Source organism: Euprymna scolopes, chromosome 3, assembly GCF_053919585.1.
Source record: "Euprymna scolopes isolate OS-2025 chromosome 3, ASM5391958v1, whole genome shotgun sequence".
Taxonomy (NCBI): domain Eukaryota; kingdom Metazoa; phylum Mollusca; class Cephalopoda; order Sepiida; family Sepiolidae; genus Euprymna; species Euprymna scolopes.
This window is the reverse complement of record NC_136484.1, coordinates 143651590-143669881: the sequence shown is the minus strand read 5'-3', so window position 1 is coordinate 143669881 and position 18292 is coordinate 143651590. Positions and strand designations below refer to the sequence as shown.

At 34.9% G+C, this 18292-nt stretch overlaps 1 protein-coding gene across 3 annotated transcripts in view; it reads left to right on the top strand.

The window, feature by feature from the left end:
• Nucleotides 1-18292, top strand: part of LOC145259675 (regulating synaptic membrane exocytosis protein 2-like) — a 602608-nt gene that overhangs the window by 273329 nt on the left and 310987 nt on the right. For 2 of the 3 annotated variants that reach the window (XM_080117347.1, XM_080117356.1), the window contains one exon: nucleotides 2001-2209. In XM_080117347.1, the coding sequence (XP_079973473.1) occupies nucleotides 2120-2209 (90 nt within the window). In that variant the 5' untranslated portion in view covers nucleotides 2001-2119. Of the gene's footprint in view, nucleotides 1-2000; nucleotides 2215-18292 lie in introns of all 3 variants that reach the window. The other variant, XM_080117339.1, reaches the window with a different exon arrangement.

Sequence of the window (18292 nt, the reverse complement as noted above, 5' to 3'; positions counted from 1 at the left end):
TATGCTTTTCCAGTGTACCAAATTTCACTTCTCTGCGTTTCATTGCAATTTCAAAATTAAAAAAAAATTGACATGCAAAAAAGCAGTACACAGGATATATATGGATATATATATATATATATATATATATATATATATATGTGTGTGTGTGTGTGTGTATGTGTGTGTGTGTTATGGAGAGGAAAAGTACGAATGAACTCAAAATCCGGGCCAACAAAAATGGAACTCGGGAATTAGATGACCTGGTCCTATGACGCAAGCCGTTTTATAGATCAGGCCGTTGTATGGAGCAAGGTTCGAATTAACTTAAATCCTGGCCGACAAAAATGAAACCGGGAATGGGATGACCTGGGGATGACGTAATTCGGTCGAAGGTAAGATTAAAAGCAAACGCCGGGCTGGTCAAAATATGGGTCAATGATATCAATTGGTTTATGGGTTACCAGGTCGAAAGCCCATAAAAGTGAGATGGTAAACAAAAACAAGGCAGAGAGACGCGGAGACGGGGAACGAGAGACAGACGACGAGGAACTGCCTGTCACGTTCGCAACCTACATCTCTCCCACCACCACCTCCACCACCTCTACCGCCTATTGTGTATATATGAATGTTTGCTAAATAAACCAAGTTTGTTTATAACAAAGTGTCTCGTTATTCATTGATAAATGAATAGCAGTCATTCCAATCACTAGACGATTTACAACAAACATATATGTATAAATGTCAAACACACTATCTCTTAGTCTATCTATCGAGATATTCAAAAATCTCTTATAGTTAAATTACAGGCTTGGTGCTCCTATAGAACTGTGTACCCTGCCTCTAGATATATCACTAAGACTCTCCCTGAATGAACAACAGCAACAATACAGAATATACGTCATCTTCATACCACTCAGTATATAACATATATTTCTGACACGCTTTCTTTTTTATTTATTATGTCCCTTCAATGACAGTGTTAATAATTTCGCATTTTATTCGACAAAGGTGAAGTATTATAACTCCATACATTTAAATAATAATCCTGATTACTTTTAATAACGTCTCCCTGGAAAAAGATGGAATTCATTCTCAGAAGACTCACCTTCAATTCTGGTTCCAACCTAGAAGCTTTAAAGATAATAATAGAGGTCTGAAGGTCGCCCAACACATTAGGGATTCGTAGTTATTTTTTTCAAATGACCTGACGATTTGATACTACAGTGTAAAAACTACCACAGGAATTACTTTGGTTTTAACCCCGTTCATATATCTTACCTCTAAGGTCAATGGATTATAATTGCCACACTTTTCGTCCTCTTTCTCTATAACATTCTTGTCCCGGGACGCAAAAATTCGTAAAGCGTCTCATGTATTTATGGGCACAACATGAACCCAAATGAACATGGAACCTTATAAACTGTGCCTCCCCCCCCCCGAAAAAAAAAGAAAAAAGAAAGAAAAGAAAAAGAATCAGTCTTGGCTGATACCACAGATAATTGTCGTGAACGGTCAAGGAGGATGAAAGGATGGAGAAGAAAGAGCATATCCAGACCAGCACTTCATGAATACGAAGGATAGTAGGCGCTTGAGGGTGCTTATTGTCATCAAAATTCAGTGAAGACCAATGCTAAATGCTAAGGAGAAATCAACAGTAAACGGTTGTTGCGATAACCGCCATTTGAAAAGATTATCGAGACAGGTAGAGAATACTGAAAATTTGTGGAGACTTATTGTCTCCTAGACTCTAAGAAATACCATCGGTTATCCTCAGTAGGTAACCTCTGATGATGACCTCAGACCTCCTAATAAGTACAAATAATAATAATGGACAGTTTTCGAATGCGGAAACCAGCACATTTTGTTAGATGACGTTATATTTTCTTTGCTGACATGCGTTTGACTATTTACTTTTTAACGTTAACACCATGAGTTTAGGTATGTTTTCTTCTTCTTCTTCTTCTTCTTCTTCTTCTATTATTATTATTATTATTATTATTATTTTATATCTTTTGCAGAAACTTAAAAATAGCTCTGGACCGCTACGAAGCTCTGGCTGCAGAGTTTCACCAGAGAGAACGAACGGGTTATATCGACCTAAGGCTGTGCCAACTGTGTTTCCGAATTAAATTTGCTGATGGTATTGGCCGTGTGTGCACTGATTGCGAGAAACGCGTGTGCCACCGATGCGGCTCCTTCGCCCGACCGAGATGGGACCCAAAAAGAAGTAAGGTTGTATACTGATACATTTTAACTATTTTAGCACGTGCACCTATTTGAAACACACCCCACGTAAATCAAGTGACGCACGCACGTATGCACGTATCTTCACGCTTTAGTAAATATTCAAATCGCTTACGTATTTTTTTATTCACACATACTATTTGTACACTCTTATGCAAATACTGTTATGACGTACACGCTCATAAGACATCTTATGTAAATGTTTTATAATTATTCTCACTCTTATTATTATCTAAATATTAATTTACGTGTCCGACGTCCGGTGTAACAAAAAATATCATCATCATCGCAAACATTAATTAATGAGAAACGAATTACCCCCTCTTTATAGTTGCTCTTATCAGTTAAAAATTATTAAAACCATTTCCTTTCCAAAAATGTTTAAAAAAAACAAAACATATTTGTTTTTACCGTTTTAAATTGCCTATTTTATTTTATAACTTTTAAAGAAGTCATGCTGAAAGTGCTTTTTCGATCATAGATTATTTAAAATTAAAAATAATGTGTAAGTGAATTGACATCTGTTCCTTTATAATTTCTATTATAAGTTATTCTGAAAAAAAAATGTGTGTTGAATTTCCATTGAAAAAATATGTAATTTATTTAAATTAATTCTTTTTAGCGTTAAAAGGTTAAAAAGAATGTTTTAAAATTATATATTGTTATTTGTTTTATTTTATTTCATTCATTTTATTTATAACGTGTTTAAAAAATTTACAACTATCGTGGAATTTCCACGGATTCTGCTATTTATTATTAGTGTCATTATTGTATAAATCAGATCTCTCAAAACGCCTTGTTAACTATATCACTATGCATGCAGTTATTATTTAGAGGGCAACAACTCTTATTTTTACAATTAGATTTAGTAGATCTATTTATGCTGCTGGAATTTTTATTTACTTAACATTTTAAATCTTCATGTTATTGAATGTTATAATATTTTGATTTAGATTTTGGAAGTCGAATCAGAAATCTATATATCTATTGGTTGCTATATTGATGTGAAGTTACTGAATTAAGGTCTGTTTTATAGAATTCCCTGGTGATACTTAAGTGAGCAATGTATGGACAAGGAGAGTTGAATTAAATAACCCTTTTCTTTTTAGTTTTTACCTTTACATTATAAAATATCATACGTGCGGGTTATGTCCGTATACATAGACAGGGAAATAAAATAATGCACTTACAGGAGAGACTACATGAAAGTTGTTAACATCTACAGTAAAAGCGGTACTTAAAAAACGTATATTCATCACATTAAAGTGGACGTATCCCAGTAATTAAATAAACAAAGTAAATAAGCTTTAAAATATATTTATTACAAGGAGAAAGGAAAAAGTGAATACATAATGCAATCTTATGAATTTATTGAATTGACCATTGTGTTTAGAAATAACTAAATAACGATACAACTATTAGGCCAGATATCGGACAGTGTATATTAAGGACTGTCTTGTTTTGTCAAAAACTTGTTGGACATATGCTATGTAAACCCAAGTGAGGAATCATATGGTTGGGCACGTTTCTGACGTCACAAAGAAAGATAGTTTCAATATATTCAGTAAAGAGGGTCCGAGATCAATCAGTCAGATCAGAAAGAGATCGGTGAAGGTTGAGTCGTGACGGGGGAGAGTTATCTAAGCCCCTTTTGCAAGCGAAAGAGATGGAAGAAAGACAATGTAGAAATCAGCAAGGCATTCGGGTCCCTGATCATCCCATCCGGATGAAATAAAAATCATCATATTTATAAGTTTTCGTTTGGCATCTTTCAACCTGAGAAGATATTGTGTTTTTGTGATGATCTTTGTAAACGAACTTTGTATGAAACACCCTCCTTCCATAATGTTAACTCTTTCAATAATGTGTTCATCTCCCATGTGTTATAAATATGAACTGTGTGTAACCAATATAAATGTCTCACCGTCTGTTATATGTCCCCACCGTTATGCAAGCACCAAACAAACAAGGTGCATTTCCACTCAGTGGCAACTGTGAATTAGGGGCTAGGTTTATAAGGGATTATCGTGAGTGAGAGGCTGTTCAACATAATATTTGTTTACATCATATTTAAATTTATCCATGTTAGTGTTGTCATGGAAACATGAAACAAATAGGGAACTATTAAAGTAGAAAGAATTAATTGATTTTGAGGACTGTTACTCTTTTCTTCCTGGTTGTTGTCTCACAACGTTTAGGACGACTAATACTCGGGCCTTCTTCAGGTGATTAACGGCGACAGGATAAAAATCCAGACTCTTGTAATTATATCCAACGTACTCCGATAATTACTGTCTTCCATAATTGTCTCACTACCTCTTGGCCAACTAATCCTCTGGCTTGCTTAGGTAGGATTGAAATAGCTATCTTCAGACAATACTCACATGAGATTATATCGACTCAACATCTCTATCCACTGTACATCTGGGACCCATACACGATAGAGAAAGGCACTGAGTCTCTACATTTCCATATGAGCATTGTCTGAAGATAGCAGTTTTAATCCTACCTAAGCAGGCCTGAGAATTCATTGGCCAAAAATATGATGAGACAACTATGGAAGGCAGTAATTACCGGGGATACAGTTACGAGACCAAGCGTTCCTATCTCGTCACGTTTAATCACCTGAAGAAGGCCAGAGGATGAGTTCGCCAAAATGTGGAGAAACAGCAACAATTATGAAGATAAGGATAACAGTTGGCAAAAAGAATGAATCCACAAATCATAAAGCTTCATCTCAAAGGATTTCAAAAACAAGCAAATGCATATATATATATATATATATATATATATATATATATATATATATATATATAAAGTAGAAAGTCTTTCGGAACTTGGAGATCTCGACGATGAAGGAATGGGATTAAGTTGATTGACAGGTCGATCATATGTACGTTGCGTGAGTACCAGAACAAGTTCGTCGGAGCACATTCCATTGGGGTAATAGTAAAACAAACACAATGATGCAACATTGTAACAAGGAGACAATCTAGAACATGCTTAACAGTGTGGGCTCTATTAAAAAAGAAACTTATTAGCCACTGTTTAAGCGAGACAGCGAAGGAGAATAGTGTCTGGTGCAGCAGCTGAAATGTGGCAGTAATATTACATTAATGGTCGAATGGTGGCTTTGTAAAAATATCAGATACCGGCAGATGTTAAAAGTTTTCTAAAACGGTAGAGTTATCCCATCTTTCTTTGCAGCAACCTTAGCAGTATCTACTATGTATTTGTTTTAATTCGCGTTATCTGTGAATGCTATACTGAGGAGTTTTAATGCTAGACTTTTGGGTAAGATTGCTATTTGACATGGATGATAATATTTCCTCTGGTTGTTAAAGGAAAGCAGGTATTTCTTAGTAGCATTAAATGATACAATTCATGTATCCCCATTCAACAAAATAACAAAAAGGGATTGGACTGCGGACGCCAGATCAACAAACTTGGCTGTTATTCACTCATCGCTGCTATCTTGACAGTAGAAAAGCAAGGCTATCAAACTGAATGTTTTGTTAAATTTCTATTATTTGTTCAAATTGTTTTCATAAATATTTCAGTAATTTTTTTAAAAAATATAATACGAAATTTAGGACAATGATATCCGTTTACAACTAATCAATCGACGATTATATCATCCAAACCTTTTAATTTTCACATTATCTATATTGGAAATATTTACTATCATATTTCATATAACAGCTTATCTTTGTTAAAAATAAGTAGGTTACAAAACACATTTTAAAGATGGTGTCAAACTGGTCTACTGGTTATCGTACTAGACTCATTGTTTTTAGGTTTTGGTTTTGATCTTAACTCGCGTATTTTTCTTTTTATTTACAAGAAGTGAACTGTTTAGAAAAAAGACATAATTTTCGCATGCACATGTCTTAGTTTCTTTTCGTTTTTTTTTACTTCATTTTTTAAGAAGTTAACGTTACGTGTAATACGTACGGTATTCCTGTTTATAATAAATGATAATTCTGCATTAATTAAAATATAATATTTATGCATCTTTCCTTAATTTATGCATTTAAATGTCAAAAATTGCAGAAATTAGTCATTTTTTAAAAGGAATCCGATAAATTGAACTATACAATGCTGTTTTTTTATTTATACGGTGTGTTTTCATATAACTAAGTTTTTAATTTATTTACATTTATTCTGCAATTAGAAAATCTACCAAATATTGTGAACGTTCATAGGAATTATGTTTTTATGTATTGAAACATTATGATGTTAAAAATATTTAAAATGTAAAGAGAAAAAATACATTTAACATTTTTACAATGTTATGGTCTTTACTTATATATAAAAGACACGTTTGTGTGTGAGAGAGAGAGAGATAGAGAGAGAAAAAAAAGAGAAAGAAAGAAAGAAAAAGAGAGAGTTCGAGTTCATAACATATGGACTCTCAAACGGCTGAGCCGATTTTTTTGGAAATTTTACACAAATGTATTTTAGCAACGCACAAGCACATGAGCCTGACGTATAAGATTATCAGTAACTTTTTGGATTAAACACAGGTTGGCTTTTGCATTCAAAACTTTAATTTAAGTCATTATATAAAAAATAATTTTACAAAATAAACAGTAATTTTTCTACAGCGCAGGAAATCAATCGATTTGATTGAAAATGGGCAATTTCACCAATTTCGATGACAATAAAAATATGGTGTGTTCCATTTATTGTTTCCCATTCGATTTCGGGCAACATAGGGTCTTCTTGCTAGTTACAATAGAAAAAAGTGAAAAACAAAAACAGAAAAAAAAGAAGATATTTAATTTCAATACTAAATGGTTGTGTGCTGTCATTATTAAGAAATTTTTACAACCACACTCATAAAAAAGAAAATAAACATTTTAATTGTATTCATTTTGTAGTTTTAAATCTTGTCTTTGTCAAATGTGTTCTAAAAGAGCCAGTTCTTTTTTTTTTCTCCCCGATTTCTTGGACATATGCAATTAAAAATCCGTCACTCAAGAAAACGGGGAAAAATTATTAATTGAAAATAGTCAGATACTTTGACTCCAAGAACGCGTATGTCTAACTATAAGGCATAAACTGGTCGTACGTATATGGTTACTCATGTATGACGCTAAAATAACTGGCACAAATTCTTTTCTAAATTTCGAGTCAAAAATGTTAGTTTATCCCCAAGACGACTGCCTGTGTCTGTTTTGCATGATAAACATTATTTCAAATCCTTATACTCCTAAACCGTACCAAGTTATATGATCTATCATGTTCCAACTGGACAAATACCAATTGCTCTTCTCGCCAAGCTTCTATAAAATCACATACTTTGCACTTACATTGAGAGGGGGTTTAGCTTCCGGCCCTTAACTTAGGAAGGCTAATCCTTAAAAATCAATACTAAACATCCATAGTTATGTATAAAGAAGGCATTTTCTTTCCGTTAAATGAGCCAAATTACTGGTGATTGTCTTTACATGAAAACTAACACCTGAAGCTCATTCCGAATCGTACCCTAACTCTTTATACTATAATTTTTCCGATTTTTTTTTATTAATCCACAAACCATGCTTAATCCTCGTGAACTCTAACGATATTAATCTAAAATCTACACCCCATACTCATTCATACCCCCACTTGCATTTCCACTCAAAACGTGTGAATAACCACATCTTCCAATTTTAATCCAATTTTGATAAGTGTAAATTCACAGCAGATGCTAATCATTCTTGATACTAACTCGATTTATGCTAACTACTCACAGGGGAGGGGCGTAGAAATACCTGGCTTTGAAACCAGGTCCTGGGATAATCCTCTCGATACTAATGGAGCCGTAGATTTGGTCAGGTCATCTAGGAGAAGGAAAACTGATGTTTAACGTTCCACCTCATATGTGACCTCATACGTCTTGACACCAAACGGAGGAAAGAGACACCCACAGTCCTGGTTGACAACCTCCCTACGGCTGATGACTCGATCAAATCACCGGTTTGCAAACCTAAACTGCTTAAGGAATAGATAGACTCTACTTATTGCCCGGCTTCCATATGCCTTTTTTTGCCTATTAGCCAGAGGTGCGATCACAGGGACTCATTTGAGACGCTCAATGCTTAGTCTTGTTTCCTGACGAGGGCACTGAATGCCGTCCCCACACACACCTCATTCCCTTTCTCTAAACCTGAGCATTTCAGGGGTGCTTGTCTACTATGTATGCTTACATGATTGGACTGGGCCACTCTGACAGGTTTGAGGGTACCGGTTTGACAGTTTGTCTGGCGGCTGTATTCACTGACAGTATAGGAGCCCTAACTCTTTGGTAGCGCTTTGAATGGCTGCTCTATCATCAGTTGTATAATATCGGGATGTTTTTAATGCCATGTTGTGTACGGAAAGCGACTTGGTCATTCCTGAGGCCACATTTCTGTGGATGAGAAATCGATTGTATATATGATGGTTGCTATGCACATCCGCTTTGTCTAGCACCGCTCACTCTAAACTGAAACTACGCAATAAAATGAGACGACAGCTCAATTTAAAATACCGATCTACCCGAACACACACTTGAACAAAGATTCGCCCCCTCCCTTGAGGCATTTATAAATATCCGTGGACTCAGAACTAACTTAGATGATGTAGAATCATTTCTCCTAGCAAACTCCATGGATATCTTAGCGCCAAGTAAAACTAACTTGCATTCCTCCATCCTCTCTAACCACTGTAACATGTCTGGTTATCTTTCACTTTACTGTAAGGACTCTGACAAACACATGTACGGACCTGGAGTTTATATTCATAACATCTTCACCATAACTAGTGAATCTAAACTAGAATAAGATTACCAGACTTTCAAGTGCTTTAAACTAACTTTACAACATAGCGTTAGTTACTTATATTTTCTTTGTCGCTCTCCCTCGACCCATGTCTCTGAGAGCATAGATGTGACACTTTCCATTGACACTAACGCCCAAATACATGTATTTAGAGACTTTAATGTCCACCACAGTAATTTGCTTGGCTTCTCTAACTACACAGATACAGCTGGTAGCATCATCTATAACTTTTTTATATTCCATTATTTGACACAGATAGTAACGTCTCGGCCCCCGTGTCCCAGATCGTCAGAGCCAGTACACCTCACTACTGGACCTATTTCTGACAATAATTCCTGGGGATTGTATGAAAAATGCACACTACCCATATGGGAATGCTGATAATGCTGTGATAATAGCACTCAAAACTCTCAACCGAAGTTGGAGAGCCATTGCTGAAAACGACAAGGTATTACAATAAGGCTGACTGGGATTCCATCTGAGATCACATCAGAAATGTTCCATGGGGAAATATCTTTTCTCTTCTTGTATAACAGTGCACAAATGCGACCACTGAATAGTTCAACGTGGCAAATGAAACACATGTTCCCACACGGAAGTTCTATAACAAACCCACTCTCCCCAGTTGTTTATTTCTACTTGCGCAACTGCCATTGCTCAAAGACAACAGGCATACTGCAGATTTATCCGGCATATATCAAGTACAAACAGACAAAAGTTTATAGGAGCTAGAAGTAATTCTAAGAAAGAAATAGCGATAGCTAAGAGAGAATATACTGAAATCACCAGAAAACGCAGTGAAGCGCAGAAATTAGGAACTCGTGATTTCTGGAAAATCTACAATAGTGTAGTAAATAATGAGCAATAAACAAATCCCCTAATATCCAACAATCATGAGGTTGTTTGCATGGCAACCAAGAAAACTATCATATTTTCCCGCCAGTTTGCAACAATTACGATTAGAGATGCTTTGGTGTCTAAAAAGCTGTGTATTTTTAGCTGGTTTGAAGCTCATTTGTTGCTGCGGAGTTTCTTTTTGCTGTCTCGATTTGAAGTTAATTTTTTGAATTGGCGTGAACACTAGGATACTTCAATTAAAAGTTAAATATGAACAGGTAAAATTATAGAGGAATAAAAGGGAAATCAAATTAGGTATAGGTGGTTTAAACAGTCACATTCAAGTTAGCTTAAATTTGCGGTTTTTTGAATAATGATAAGTGCGAACTTTCTTTTTAGCTTGAAAACTACAACGTTATAGTCAGCTGGGAAGCAGCGCCATGGTAGTGTGTCGCACGAACAGGCAGCTCTTAGACAGAAAATTTTCTTATGGTAGTTTTGTTTAGTTTTAGGTAGAAATACAAAAAGAGAAGCTATTGACAATAGTTGTATCTGAACAAGTTTTTATTGTGGATGTTTTCCAATGGGTGAAATCAAGCTCAGTGGAGCACCTGCCATAAAATAACGATAGAGTAGAAAAAGACTAGTAACGTCTCTTTTGTGATTAAGATGTGGTGGGGAGAAGAAAAATGCATTGCCCGCTTGATTTCGATATCGGTCTATATACTCCATCAAATCAGAAAAGAATGCTCCGGGCAGTAACTCGCAAATATGACAACAGTACTTAATCCTAGGACGTTTTAGTTCTTAGAGAGAAAGAACTTTCCGTCAGGATCATATGTGGTATATATATTACCCCCCATATATATATATATATATATATATATATATACTAGTAAGGAGACCCGACGTTACCCGGAATTGAATAAAAATCAGCAAACGTTCCGCACTTCCAATACTTTTATTGTCATCGAAATCTGTAAAATCATCGATTTTTCAATCAAACTGGCGTATTGCCTGCTTCAGTTGGAAACCGCGTGGCACTGGAAGGAAGCTAAGGCCACAATACACTGTGAGGCGCATTGCACAGTAGAAAACTTACTATTGAATTCATGAAATTGTTTTTTACATAATGGATTGAACTAAAGTTTAATATTCAGAAGTAAAGCATCATTGTTCAGGTGTTCTCTAAACAGAAACATTCATTTCGAAAGCGCCCCTGTCTTATCAAAGGACATACCGTTGATTTTATACGCTGGACCTTTCTGCTCGTGCGATAGCACTTATCAAATGCACTAGTGTTGTTAGGCTTTATAAGCGTGTTAATTTTGTTCAAAATAGTCTGTTTCTTCCTTAATCAATATTTTTCGGTCATCGATTTTCGATACCTATCGGACAAATTCCGATAAAAAACTTATGCAAGACCACTCTCAGTGTTGTATAATAGTGTTCATATTGGGGATCATATATCGAGAGATGGCGGGAACATGTAACGAGTAAATGTAATACAAGACGATGATGAGAGAAGGATATTTATAACGTTCTGGACTGTTTCTTCTGATATATATATTAGGAGAGGATGATCCGTTCTTATGACAAAGGAGGGGAGGATAATCCAGAGTGTCATCATTCAATAATTAAAAGTAATGTTTAATCATCTTTAATGAACTTTGTATAAGCCATCCAAATAATGTGTCCCTCCATCATGAATAATGATTACAAACAAACATATCTAAACTATTTTATATTAAATTGAACAATGCGAAATTTTAATATTCCATTTTCTGAATCTATTTCTGAACCTTGCTTACAAAGTTCGAATCTCGGTCTATCCTAATCTTATTTTCCACTTAACTAAAGTTCTTACAAGAAAAGCGGCCCTTTTTTTGTAACCTCAGTACATTTGTGTGAAATTAAAAAAATAGCCCAGCTGCTTTAGAGTTCATAGGTTACGATGTCATATACAAACATACACAAACACACATGCAGATAACATGCCTTTTATATATATAAGTAAATATATATGCAAGACAGAACTGTAATAACTTTGTCATTCAGTATTCATTTTTTGTCTTGCTATAAGCCGGGATATTTGTTTTATACTATTAAAATTTTATAAATTATTTGAGTATAGTGAATAGCATTAATGTAGAACAGGTCATTAAATATTTCTACTGTTATAACTCAATATAATGACCGATTTATTTAAAAAAATACTTTATTTTCAATAACATTTTGAATGTTACAAATATACCTGCATGAAATCTTCCATTATAAAATAAATATACGAGAACACAAAAACATTATTTCATTTTTAACTCAAGTTGAATACCAGAATTATTCAAGTTCAACACACCGTAGACAAATTGATTTTTGGTGCGTCAATGTTCTAGTAAGGACCACCTTTCTGTCTCCTGTCTGCGCTACCCTCATAAATAGGCATTGATTTAGTTCAGGACGAATGGAAGAAATGCTATTATAAGTAGAAAGAGACGAGTATTTCCCGACTTATTTTCTCTCATAAACTAATCACACAATCAAATTTTCAGTCTAGTCGACCCTACTATTTAATCTATAGATGGAAGTTTATTGAATTCATACATTTTATTTATGTATTTCTATAAACAATGCTGTATTAACAAGCACACTTCTGTTTGTATGAGTATATCTGCCCCAAAGAAAATAACAAATCTAAGCGGAAAAGTAAACGAATATATGTGTGTGTATGTATGTATGTATGTATGTATGTATGTATGTATGTATGTGTGTGTACTAGTAGCGAGCCCCGACGTTGTTGGGGATTGAATTAAGATCAATGTGAGTTTAACTCAACCATACTTTTACTGCCATCAAAATCGATGAATTCACATCGATTGATTTCCTGTTTTAGTTGGGGACCCATCGCGGTGCACCAGGAGAAAGCTTCAGATCCCTCCCTGCAGCGACTTAGTCTACAATACATTTGGATTTATGATAAATTTCACTGAATAAAGCCTACTGTTAATTTTATAAAATTATTTTTATATAATTGTTTGAGTTTAAAATGCATGAGTCAAGTATCAAGGTTCAGTTGTTCTCTAAACAGAAACATTCATTTCGGACGCGCTCCCGTTATATCAAAGAACCTACTTTTGATTTTATGTTGCGCCTTTCTACTTGTGTAGTCATAATGGCTTGAATTTAAGCTTCAAATGCAAAAGTCAAACATCATTGTTCAATTGCGCTATAAACAGAAACACTTATTTCGAACGTGCCTCTGATATATCAAAGAACCTACTGTTTATTTTATATGCGGGTTCTTTTCTGCTTGTGTAGGAATAAAACTTCTCAGATGCACTTGTGATGTTAGACTGTATAAGGCATTAATTTTAGTCAAAATCGCCTGTTCCTTCCTTAATTGAATTATTTCAAATATCGATGTTCGCAACTTATAGAAGACATTCCAATAAAAACACCTCTAAGGCACATAAATTACATTTGTGTGAAATCGGCCCAGCTGTTTAGGAATCCATAGGGGACGAACTGACACACACAATGTTTCTTATATATATATATATATATATATATATATATATATGTTTGTTTAATTAATTTGTTTTGCATTTAAAAAATATTTTCTTTTGTATTTAAAAAAAAACATTTTCTTCGTATGAAATACATATGCGTTATGAATGTTTTAGATTCTTCGTCAAATCATCTTAAGATGACAAAAACAAAAAAAAAACTGCAGAAAAGAAGAGAATTTCATAATAGCCAAGAATCGGCACGTGAAGTCAATAAGACGCCAGGAGTACGTTTTCGCAGTGTGAGATGAAATCGTTAGTAATTTAAATATCTCGACAACCGAATTAGCCTCACGATATAAACTTGTGTTACGTTAACCATTTTAAAATCTTCTCACTGATTTCACACGGAATATTATTAATTATAGGCTGATTGGTTTTAATAAAGATAGCTTCAAGTTTTCTTTTTTTTATTTTAGTTCCAAAACGAATTAATAAGAATTAAAAGTAATTCATCAATCTCTATTATGTATTATATACAAAGACTGTTCCAAGTTTAATATTTCTGTTGAAAGTTTCTTTTGTATAATAATTATTTATCGTTTTACAATTATTTATTTTGCGATCTTATTAAAAAATTATTCATCGTTCGATTTGATTGTTAAACATTTTCTTCTGCTTCTAACATTTTACTTAGGTGTTTTTTTTATTCATATTAAATACAATTTAGTTTCAGTATAACTCGAATCTTGTTCTATTTATTTTTTTTATAAATGGAATTTCTTAAGTAAATCATAAACGCATTTTAAACTTTAAAATCCATGAAACAATGGATTCTCATCTCCACAGTAGAACGTACGGGGCCTTAGTATGTTCTTCAATGGCAGGATAACATCTCTGTTGTAGAGCAAATAATATGGTGGAAACTTTGTTGTTTCGCTCACATGGAACCTGACAGCGTTTACAATTTGATTTATGTATATGTCCCACGGCTGTCATTGTCCCCTATTTTTTTCGCCAGGATATCATGCATCGTTCTATGGAACTTGTCGACTTTGCCGTTACTCTGGGGGTGATAGAACGATGTGGTCACATGATGCACATTGAGGTCCTCTAATGCCTTTTTCATTGTTTTGTTTATGTTCTCATGCCCATTATCCGTTAAAAGCTGCAGTGGTGCCAAGAGTCTGAGGAAAAATATCGTCAATCAACAGATGTACCACTGTTTCTGCCTGCTTATTAGAAACTGCAAAAGCCTCTGGCCAACAACTTTACATATCTATAAAAGTCACTACATATTGGTTGCCTGATAGAGTTTTTGGGTAAGGCCCGAAAGGAAAAGCAGGAAAATCGCACTCCCGCATTTGAGGTTGCTATTTTCTCAAAATTCTGGTTTCGTATGGAATACATTTACCCATCTATTCGTTTACCTGTTTAAATAAACCAGGCCAGAAATATTTTTGCTTAATAGCTGAAACGTTTTTTTTTTCATGCCCATGTGACTATTATCATCATGGTATTGAACTAACACCCTTTTTCTAAAATTCGGCGCTATATATAGCCTAATCACCGGTTCGTCGTTGGGTTGCGACAAGTAATCGTCCATTAAAATGTACATTTTTTTGTTCCAGTTTAGACGCTTAACCGCCTTTTAGTCGCATCTTCAAATCTAAAATCTTCCTATCTGCTTCCTGTTGCTTAATTAAATCTAAACTCGATAATGTAGGACGCCCGTGCACTACCGGTGAATTTCAGCATCCTTATATGGCGAAAACTCTTTTTGCTCCAAATGATACGAGTGTATTGCACTCACCGTGTAATTCCTACCGTCTATTTCTACCGAGGGGAGGTCATCATTGTCCTGACTCGAATCCACAGCGCTTGAGAAGAGATCCATACATACGTTGTTATTTCCCTTTTGTCCTTTTGTATGTTGTAATTATAGCCGATCATACTTAAGCCTACGTCTGTACTTTTTATTTTGAATTGCTGAGTTTAGTAAATATTCTAATGCTCTATGGTCTGTATAGATGGTGAACGTTGCATTATGCAAATAGTGATTTCATTTATCCATGGCATAGTGCATCGCATATGCCTCCTTCTCTATCGCCGACCATCTTGTTTGAGTATTACTCAACTGATGCGATAAAAAATAAATAGGCTTTTTTACCTCTTTACCCTCTCTCGGATCATAGACCATTTGTGACAGGCATGCCCCAATTGAACGATCGGATGCATGTGTTTACACTCGGTGTTTTTTTATCAGGATCAGGATAAGCCAGTATCACTATATCTGTAAGCTTCGTTTTTAGGCTATCAAAGGTAGACTGACATGCTTCGTCCCAATAAAATCGTACATGTCTCCTCATTAACCAGACTTAGGGTTCGGTTATATCGAAAAATATTTTTATCAATCGCCGATAGTATGATGTCATATCGATGAAAGTCCTTACTTGTCTCACAGTGGTTGGAGTAGAAATCATTTTTAAAGACTTGACTTTATTCAGGTCTGACTGTATGTCCCGCTTACTAACTTTGAATCACATATACTGCATTTCCTTACTAAAAAACACTCACACTTGATAGCATTTAACCTAAGATTGTGTTTGCGTAAACTACCCAAGATCTTATCTATATGTTTCATATGGTTTTCCTTTGTATTAGAGAATATTAGAATGTCATCCAAATACGGTACCGCGAATTATTCCTGTACTTGTAAAACTATGGACATCAATTCCTGGAAGACCCCGAGGCGTTCGTGATACCGAACGGCATCACATCAAAGTAGAACAACCCTCTGTGGCAGATGAAAGCAATTTTTTCCTTATCGTTCTCATCCAATTTACCTGCCAGTAGCCTTACTTCAAATCTAACTTCGAAAAGTATTTCGCTGACCCAAGCGAGGCTAAAATATCGTCAATAACTGGCAATGCTTGGGCATACTTCTTTGTTATTTTATTGAACAACCTAAAGTATGCACAGAACCTCTTCGTTCCGTCTTTCTTTTCTACTAAGATCATCGGAAAATTTCACGCACTCTTTGATCTTTCGATTACTCCAGCCTGCATCATTTCCCCTATTGCTGACTCTATTTCTTTTCTTTGCTTAAGCGATGTTCGGCATGCGCATTTCTGTATTGGCTCATGCGTTCCCGTATCAATACGCATCTCTACTGTATACGTACTGTCCAAGTCCTTATTCCTCTACAGCACTCTGTTGATTTCTAACTTGGATTCCTCGGACACTTTTATTCCTTTCAAGTTTCCCTAAAAAGATCTTATCCTCTCGTTTCTTCGGCATGCTAATCTCTGTGATTTTGCCAGTCGCTCTACTTCTATTTTACAACCTCTTCTTAATGCCACCGTCTAATCGGTGTTATTCATAATTAGCAGCGGAAAATTTTTAGACCCTTTAATTTTTACCACCATATTTGCTACTGAAATACCACTAAGATAACTAAGGAATCCTCTGCTTATTTGCTATATTTCATACTCCAGTCCTTTGCTGTTTTAATACCCGCACGAGCCGTGCAAGTATGCAGGTGCTGAGGTTTTTGTCATTTTTTTCCTAGCCTTAATATTGCTGAGATATGAGCATCTTTCTCTAACGCTATATTCTTGACCAATTTTTATCACATCCAAGTCGAAATACATTTTCACCTCATTTTGTCTAAGCCAGTCCCAGCCTATTATTATATTCCTGTTGGGATTTTTCTCAACAAAGAAATCATGGTATATTAATTGACTTTCTATTATTATGTTTAATCGGGCGATACCTTCCACAATTAATGGGGACCAATTAGCTTTCCTTAAATTAACTAATGTACTACATAACTCAGGTCTCTGCATGAGTGTTCTAAAAACGCTACTTTTTATTACTGAAACCTCTGCGCCTGTATCAACTAAAGCCCTAGGATTGTTTCGATCTATTTTAGTTGAAACGGAATTCGCAGTACCCATATTTCCGATTATGTGCGTTCATCGGGCGTTGTACGAGCGGTGCGCCCTCGTTTCCCTGACTGCGTCGTTTATTTCTCCACATGTGGCGCGCTTCACCACAATGGAAACCCCTTTTAACCTGCTTAGCTTTTTCCTTTTCTCTGGTTTTATAAACTGGGTCCCTATTATCTAATCGGTTCCGTCTTTTCCATCTATTCTCTTGTTTTGGAAAACTAGCTGGACCCACGGTTTCAACATTAATCCGTCGTCTCATGTAACAAACCTCCATGGGTTCATCTTCATATTCCTGGGTCGCGTCAAGCCACATCTTCCATTTTAGTAACCTGATTCTTTACGCACGTGGGGTTTAACGGCGCCAAATTTATGTTTTATATAAATAACGGCACCAAATTTATATTTTATATAAATGACGGCACCAAATTTATGTTTTATATAAATGACGGCACCAAATCTATGTTTTATATAAATGACGGCACCAAATTTATGTTTTATATAAATGACGGCACCAAATTTATGTTTTATATAAATGACGGCACCAAATTTATATATGTTTTATATAAATGACGGCACCAAATTTATATATGTTTTATATAAATGACGGCACCAAATTTATGTTTTATATAAATGACGGCACCAAATTTATATATGTTTTATATAAATAACGGCACCAAATTTATATATGTTTTATATAAATGACGGCACCAAATTTATATATGTTTTATATAAATGACAGCACCAAATTTATGTTTTATATAAATGACGGCACCAAATTTATATATGTTTTATATAAATGACGGCACCAAATTTATATATGTTTTATATAAATGACGGCACCAAAATTATACGTCGATTGCGTTATCAATTTCAGACGTACTAAACGAAAAGTTATTTTCGTTTGAATGAAAACAAATGACACTTTTTACAACTCTTTAAGTTTGGTTTGTGTATTTTTCATTGGCAG